Source organism: Populus euphratica, unplaced genomic scaffold, assembly GCF_000495115.2.
Source record: "Populus euphratica unplaced genomic scaffold, PopEup_1.0 scaffold6.1, whole genome shotgun sequence".
NCBI lineage: Eukaryota > Viridiplantae > Streptophyta > Magnoliopsida > Malpighiales > Salicaceae > Populus > Populus euphratica.
Window position 1 is genome coordinate 4,389,835 of NW_011499849.1, and position 8,639 is coordinate 4,398,473.

An 8,639-nucleotide genomic window follows, 5' to 3' on the forward strand; every position below is an offset into this window, starting at 1 on the left:
TGGCAAGTCGGAAGTTATTAGACAAGCACAAGAACAAGAAAAGCTTAACAGGTAAATAAATGTCACATTTCGAGGTAAAAAATGTTGTTCCTGCATAGATTCCCCTAATTTGGTTTTCTGATTCATGTGGAAGTGATCATCGGGTGAGGTAAATGTTTGAGCACATTTCTGGTACTAAAATTTGTTGTAGTTTCCATAGTTCAGATCTCTGCTAAGGTGTTGTGCCGTTAGTTAATGGCTTATGTAGCTAAGCAGGGTGTTTCCCAAGTCTGTAAGAAGGCATCATTTCAATCCGACTGGCTGCAGCAGCAACTTTCCCACTATCAAATTAGAATAATATTACTGTTTTGAAACTTCTTTTTTAGGCCTTGGCAAGAATTAAAAGCAATGGTATATGCTGATCTTTATTGAGGATGTAGTAAAAAGTTGAAGATGTCTAACTTACAAAAATAAATCACGAAGAACAAATGGGCACTTTTCTTGGTGGGAAATTAAGAATTCAGGGAAATCCAAAAGGCAATCACATTCTCACTCCCTCACCATCTGAGCAAAGCACAAAAACAAAAACAGAAGGAAGGAAGGAAGGCCAACCTAGAAAAAAAACAAGATAAAAGAAATGTTGAGAAGGCTTCACTTATACTCCACTCACAAAACAATCCCGGCTCCGAGACTCACTTCACTCTTCTTTCTCTTCCTTTATCTCAGTAACTATGACAACTTTGCCAAAGCTCATATCTTCATCTATGCAGACTGCTCTCAAGAAACGTATGTGCCCAACTCTCCATTTGAAGAAAACCATAACTCCCTTCTAGCTTCAATTGTCAGCTCATCTTCTCAAGCTTCTTACAATAGCTTTGCCATTGGAAATGGAAGCTCATCACCCCCTGAAGGAATTTGCTATGGCTTGTATCAGTGCAGGGGTGATTTAAAGACTACCGATTGTTCAAGATGCATTGAAAGTGCTGTTAACCAGATAAGTTTGGTTTGTCCATACTCTTATGGTGCTGCTTTGCAACTTGAAGCTTGCTATGTAAGATATGACCATATTGATTTCTTGGGAAGGCTTGATACGAACCTGAAATACAAAAGGTGCAGTAAAAGTGTAGACAATGATGTTGAGTTCTTTCGGCGTAGAGATGATGTTCTTGCTGACTTGCCAACAGCTATGGGATTTAAAGTTAGCTGTTCAGGTCCAGTAGAAGGTTATGCACAGTGTTTAGGAGATTTGAGCTCTAGTGATTGCTCTTCTTGTCTCGCGGATGCTGTTGGGCAGTTGAAGAATCTATGTGGATCTGCAGCAGCAGATGTGTACCTGGGTCAGTGTTATGCTCGCTACTGGGCATCTGGTTACTATGATCTCACTTCAGGTTTGATTCATGCTTTTTTTTTTTTTTGCATTAACAAATGCTAATTGAGGAGGAATTTTTACCATAGCTCGTGAGTGAAATCATGAATAGTTATTTCACGGTCTGCACGTCTTAAAAACTTTAACACTGGTTATTGTAGGCATTTAGATATTTCTACAAGTTATATTAGTTATTATTAAATTAATAAGAGATAAATAAGTTTTTTTTTAATGCAGGATAAATAACTTGAAATATTATTGGAAGAAAAAAAAAATTATATCAAGAGGCAATTTTGTATTTTCACAATGATTTTTTTCTTTTTTGTTTTTTTAAAATAGTTTTTTTTTTATTATTATTAGGTCAGGTTAGAAACAATTTAATATTTGATAAATATATATAAAAAATAATGAAAAAGTTGGGGTACACATGGTGCATTCTATATCACATGGTATTGACATCTTCTAACATCTAAAATTTTTATTTTATTATATTGTTGTGAGCATGTGAGCATCTCTACATTACTTTTTTAGTGATATAGCATGTGCTAAATGTGATAATCTTATTTATTTATGATAGATTTTTATTTTTTTTCTTTATTTTTTTTTCTAAAAATCACAACTTGACTCTTATTAATGTTGATATTTCAACTTCATTTTTTTTTATCTTTTTTTAAAAAAATTATTTATTTTTAATTTCATTCTTCATTCCTAGTTTTTCGTGTATTATATTTTTAACTTGATTCTTATTCTTTTGATTATTTTTTTATATTTTTTTCTAAATCAATTACCTTTTTAATTTTACCATTTATTTTTTACTTTTTATTTTAATTTTGATCCTCATTCTTTTAATTTTTTTTTTGTCTTTATTCAATTAGTTTTTCTTTTCAATTCCATCTTTCAATAAAAAATAAAATTTATTTTGTATTTTAATTTTAATGATCATACTTTTAATTGTTTTTTTAGATCCCATTGTGTAATTGATATTCTTTTTTCAAGTTAATCCTTCAACATTTATTTTTTTAGGAATTGAGCTTCGTGATTTTTTCATATAAGGTGCTTTTAATCTAATGCTCAACGTAACAAGTTTGGAAAGTTAACGTTGTAGTTGACATCGTTTTATTTAACTTATTTTCTTTTTAGCTTTGTGATTTTTTTAAAAAACATTTCTACTGAGTTATCTCAATCCCATAATCTACATCGCAAATTTAACGAGTTAAATTGGGTTGGCTCACTCGTTATCCCTCGAGTTGCAAGCTTGTCATGATAACTTAAATTGACCCGAGCTATTTTTTTTTTCTAACTATATCATTTAGTATTTAATGGGATAAAATCTTAGCTCCATTGTTTGTCATTTTTTACGAAAATACTTTGTTTTGCTATTTTATTGTTATTATTATTATTTTAATTTTATCTATTTATTTTTATCATTACTTTTTTGTTATTTAATTAAAATAAAACCCACTTATTTCATTCACTTCAGTCATGGATTTTTTTTAAAAAAAATCATTGTTTAAAAAATCATTATTGCAACATTATTTTTAATGCAACATAGCACTTGTACACAGTCAATGTTATTCCAAAAGTTGTAAGGTGCCATTTTTCAGTAAAAACAAAGAACAAGAGCTTTTGTTTTTTATTCGTCAATCGTAGATCCAGGCTGCCTTCTCCCATGCCTTCGGTGTAAACCAGATACACGGTCCCTTTGTTAAAAAAACAACGAAAGAAAAAGGCATTCAACCATTTGCAATGGTGATGAAAATGTGGGCAAAATTTGTTTGTAAAAGTTTCAACTGGATAGTAATATTTGCTTGAGACTTCGTCTGCATCAATCAAATATTTACAATATGATCACGTAAAATAGCACAAAATGATCTATATAGCCTACCCCAACTAATTAATTTGATATCCGGACTTTGCTGTTGTTACTGTCGTCTCCTATGGCGGCACCATGCCTCAATGCTTTGTACTAAAAGCGCTGTAGAACTTGCGTAATGTGCCAATGTATTCCATTCCTGCCTTTATGTCATTTTGTGATCCGACTGAACAACGTTGTGTGACAATGAAGACCTTTTGAATTCTTCCACAAGCAAGAAGTCAGCAAATAATGCTTTAATAAAGTAAATCATCAAGGTGTATGGGCACCTTGGTTGCTTTGCTTTCTTTTAGGCCCTTCCTCCCTTCTATCCATGGTTAAACAGTCTGATGGATAGCAAGCAAGGGTGTTTGTGTTCCATTATTTCTCAGTGATTAGGCCAACTCAACACTGTTGAGGTAGATTAGATTCCTTTTAAAGGAATCTATTACACATGGTAGAATAGGTTCCTTTAAAAGCAACAATGTCATGAGGTAGTGGCTGCTTTATCTAGTCTCCTGTCAAGCCGTTTGCAGAGGACTAATTCTATTGCTTTTGGTTTCGTATAGATTCCTCCAACGAGGATGAGGAGGGAAAAACAGTAGCCATTGTTGTTGGAATACTAGCAGGTGTAGCCATCCTAATCGTTCTCCTCTCTTTTTGCAGAAGTGTAACGGGTATTTCTTCTTCTTCTTCATTCAAATTCATGTCATTTTTATCTTCATTTCAAGTATAAATGACATTGGATATTGAATCTCTAATGCAGATTAAGAAGAACACGTCATATGGTATCCTACAAACATTCTTGAAGGGTAATCATGTGGTGGCTAAGTCCTTGTTGTTTGTTTTAATAAATCTGTGTGTGTGAGAGAGAGATTGGTTTTCTTCTTTTTTCTATTTAAATAGACTGATTTTTGACACAAAAGAAGTTGGTGTCATCTTCTGGTTGCCAAGTCCTTCTGTGTTAGCTGCTGATTCCCTTCTCTTCATGCTGTCCAACAAAAACCCACCAGTATTCCTCGACTACTTGCTTATTTACAAAGCCATGCATTTCTAGATCAGCTCCAGAAGATGACAAGATGTTGATGTGTGGAAACCGATCCAAATTAAGATCTTCTCTAACTCTGACAGATTAATCATTTGAGTAAGACTGGCAAAGATGGACCTGTTTTGACTATTCAGTTTGCATTTCTTCAAATTCTGAAACAATTTATCTTGAGGTTTTGAAAGCATGCATGAAAAAACAGAACAGAGTACTTTCTGAGTCTCTGTTCATTAACACCTTGATCTGTTAATGCCTACGAGGCCTCAACAATGGAATCAAGAATAACGATCTCGAACATTTTGTGGGTATCCTTGCTCCTGAGTCAGAAGCCAACTCCACGCATGCCGCCATCCCATGTTGATAAAAATCTTGGATGATCGATAACAATTCAGTTTCTGCACGATGGGCCCAATATGGATCTCATTTGTTTTTTATTAAGTTTACTATCAATCAATCCGTATTTGGGTCATTCTGACGACCCACTTTCTATAAACATCTATAGCAAATCTGGACTGGGCCTTAAGATAAAGAAAGCCCATAGTCTCAAGAGGATGGGAAGCATGGGCTAGGCTTCAGGTAAAAAATATACGTTCAGCCGTCAAAATATTTCATTTGGGTGTCTGCACCCAAAAACACAAAAGCTTCGGTTGTGAAAAATATTTTCCATGTAAATTCGCTTTCGCTTGCACAACGTGGATCTCGCCTTTTCTTTTATGGAACCATGTGGACTCCTCCTCCTTTTTTTAATGCAACTTGCTCTTAAAAAAGATTAAAAAAAAAAAAAAGACGACAGGATAAAATCCAAAAGCGCTGCAATACAAATTTACAATGATCACATGAATGAAAGATCATAATTATTTCTTTACTGAAATCTCCACAAAGAATGAAAACTAGAGGCCGAATATGAACCAGACACTGGCAATTTATATTCTTTTGTACCAGAAGAAACTCAAATTAGTACGTATACGCCAGAAACAACATATCTAAAAATAACAGTCCCTATATAGATATTTAATAATTCGAAAGAATAATTAAAGGCCGGCGGTGAATGGTACGTTGGTGGCCGGCAACCAATTATTCCCGGAAATGAAGCTGCCCACTGTGAATTGTGATGCCACGGTTGAACTAGTGATGACGCGGTAGCCTTTCCAATTAACTCTATTGGCAGTAGATGATCCAGGGCCAGTATTCATGTATTCTCCATAATATAAAGTATCGAGAGCAAAATTACCATTCCATGGCAACCAACCAGCTGGGTTAATCAAGCTATCAAGGTAGGTTTTCATAAAAACAGTCCTTGAGTACTCTTTCCACGGCCTACCAAGGTATGTCTTAACGGAGCCTTGGACCGGCTTTAGATCGGAAGCAGCAGTAACCCTACAGTTGTGAATCGAGATTCCTGTGTTTTGGTTAGGGTCAGTTCTACCTTGTGCAGTAATGGTATTCGTCTTGTTTGGAGGGCTTCGAGGATAGATGTTACAATTCTGGAAAACAACTGCAGCATTGCCAAATATGAAGTCAACAGTACCGTAGATGTCACATTCTCTATAGAATTGTCTCTGAGAATGGACATAGAGAGTGTCCTGGTATCCTTCAAAGCTGCACTTGTAGAACACTGAGAAATCGGAGCCCGAACGCAAGGCAACTGCCTGGTGATTCTTGGCACCAGCTGTGTTTCTAAATGTCATGTCCCGAGCAATAAAATTATCTCCAACCGCGGCTGAGAATATCCAAAATGATACTTAGAATGTTTCGTAGATTACTTTCATTAATGTTGAAAACATACAAGGATGACTAAATCGTTAGTTATAATGGTCTAATTAGCATATTTGATGAGCAAAATATGGTTCCGAAATTGAAAATAAACTTTTTTAATTTTATTCTACCATGAAGATCAGTATCATGACCAAGTAAAACCTACTACTTTCTTAAAATTATCATGATTGTACGTAAACGTACATGCAATTTGTGCAAAGCTTAACTCAGGACACGTACATGAAGTGCTTGACTAACTCATAATTAGTGGAGTTAAATCACTGTGATTAAAATATATCATGAACCAAATTTTCTGGGCAATCTCTATCTGGGATTTCCAAAGAAAGTTTCCATCATTAAAAAAATCGAATAGCATTGAAGTTTCAGTATCAGTCTGATGAAGCCTGCTTTAGCTCTCTATTGTAAATTAATAAACAATCTTAAGATATGATGATTGATGGCAGAAGATAATGTTTCCTATATGGCAATCTCTGTTGGCCCCTAGGCTTGCCCCTATCAAAAGCATAAGACTTTCCAAGTGGAGGAACCAGCTAGCTTAGACTTCTATACTTTGATATTGCTTAAAATATTTGTGTTTCTTCCTCTCAAGTAATTCAGAGCCTATTGGCTGCGTACCTCTTGGAATCAAGGACCATCCAAACCTATTTAGATACCGTATATGGTCGCTTTCGATATGACATCCGCAAGACTGAATATGTTTCAAGGGTCATATTTTCTACATTTCAAAACTTTTCGAGGTATTTCATTGGTGTGAAATGTTAGTAAAAGAATATTTTACTTGTGTGTTAGGTAACGACGAGGTAAGATTTTTCTAAAAATATATTTTTTTAAGATTTTTTTATTTTATTTTTTACATCAATACATAAAAAATATTAAAAATAATATCAATTAAATATTTTTTTTCAAGCTAAACAAACCCAAATACTTATTCAATCTAAAAATTTTATATTCCCCCATTTTGGCTTTTTCTTTTTATTTTTAGTCAAATGAGAGTTATATTATACAATAGGGATAATCATAATTCTTGATTTCCCTCTACTTTTTTTTTCTAGGATTGACCTTAAGAACGCTAAGTATAAAATCCCAATAATTAGTTGCTAATGCTTTGTTCTACAATTTTTTCGTACTTAATTAGCAAGGATATATACATCTAAGTTCAAAACATGCCCCCAATTAACTTTTTTTTTTCTTTTTTTTCCATCCGTGTCACCTTAACTAAAAGCAATATCTATGTAACAAAGCTTTCCAGCTATATATATATATATATAGTCAGATCCATTAATTCCCAGCATAGTTGAAAATCTTAATTAATTTATTAAGCAAATTAATTGATTAGGGATACTCACCAAAAGTAGCTGATCTGAAAGTTGTAGTACCTCCTCCAGCGCTTTTGCTACCGGTGACAATTGTCTTCCCTATACCGTCACCAACAAACATAACATTCTTCACCTTTTTTCCCACCTCAACATTTTCATTGTATGTCCCTGCTTTCACATATATTACATACCTCCCTGACCCTGACCTTTTCGATGCCGCATCTATGGCCTCCTTGATGGTCTTGACGTTCCCTGACCCATCTGTTGCCACCACAATGTTTGCCTGAGAAGCTGGTGAAGATGATTGCAAGAGTTTCCGGTCACCAGGTCTGAGCCAGGAAGGAAACCCTTCTTTGTAACTAGGTTCACTGTATGGTACCTTGTTAATAGCTAAAGTGTTGCTAATTAACTTGGACACATTGTTATTCATCAAAGGCAAAATAAAGTCAGTCATCCCGAAATCAGTGAACCCGGTTCGGCAAGTTTCTAGATTGGTTAGAGCCGTGCTGAGCCATGTTTGTGCATCATAGTCTGTGCACTTGCTGCTAGTGGTTTGGGTGAGCCAAAGAATGGTGTCTTCATAGAGCTCAAGGCAATCTTCCCATGCAGCCTTTTCAAGCCCATTTCTACATTTCGAGCCTAGGGAATAAGTGTTGACTTTACCTTGCATGGCACGGTCTAAGGCTAGTTGCATAGAGATTTTGAGGAAATCGGACTCATGTGTAATGGGGGTATTTCTGTGGTCATGGCTTAAAAAATACTCACATGGATGTGGGTTAGGTGTTTTGCTACACCAAGACATTACCTCATCGGAATTATACCCCAAAATGGTTGAGGAGAGTAGAAAAGGCACAAGTAAAAACGTTAGCACAATCCGAACAGCCATAGAAATGGCTTATTGAAGTTATTGGGTGGCAAGTTTGAAACGGGTTTTGAAGAAATGGATTTGATAGAAGGTTTAGGGCTTATGAGTTTGTGTGGATTCGTGTTCTAAATTAACTGCCTTATATAGAAGCTGAATGTTGGCTTGGTCGCGTAATAACCAATGGGTACATATATAGAAGCTTAGTGTTGGCTTGGTCGCGTAATAACCAATGGGTACATATATAGAAGCTGAGTGTTGGCTTGGTCGCGTAATAACCAATGGGTACATGCTTGTACAACCTTCTTTCTTGACAAAATAGCCATGTATCCGTGAATCTAATTACTTTCGACGAGGAAAAAATATGGATGATATGGAAACAACAAACTGTTAATATAGAACAAGCCCAAAAGAATAAAATGCAAGTATAAATTGATGAGGAT

The 8,639-nt window shown here is 35.0% G+C and overlaps 2 protein-coding genes across 2 annotated transcripts; one reads left to right on the forward strand and one right to left on the reverse strand.

Annotated features, from left to right (window-relative positions):
- Window positions 1-388: 388 nt before the first annotated feature.
- Window positions 389-4,170, forward strand: LOC105120791 (cysteine-rich repeat secretory protein 15-like). The gene is made up of 3 exons (XM_011019171.1): window positions 389-1,367; window positions 3,767-3,874; window positions 3,964-4,170. Exons 1-3 carry the CDS (start codon window positions 617-619, stop codon window positions 3,966-3,968), a joined length of 864 nt encoding a protein of 287 aa, XP_011017473.1. The 5' UTR covers window positions 389-616; the 3' UTR covers window positions 3,969-4,170.
- Window positions 4,171-5,037: 867 nt separating this feature from the next.
- Window positions 5,038-8,363, reverse strand: LOC105120792 (pectinesterase 2). Its single transcript, XM_011019172.1, has 2 exons — window positions 7,365-8,363; window positions 5,038-5,962 (listed from the first exon to the last, which is right to left on the reverse strand). The coding sequence occupies exons 1-2, from the start codon at window positions 8,218-8,220 to the stop codon at window positions 5,274-5,276; spliced, it is 1,545 nt and encodes a 514-aa protein (XP_011017474.1). The 5' UTR covers window positions 8,221-8,363; the 3' UTR covers window positions 5,038-5,273.
- Window positions 8,364-8,639: the final 276 nt, after the last annotated feature.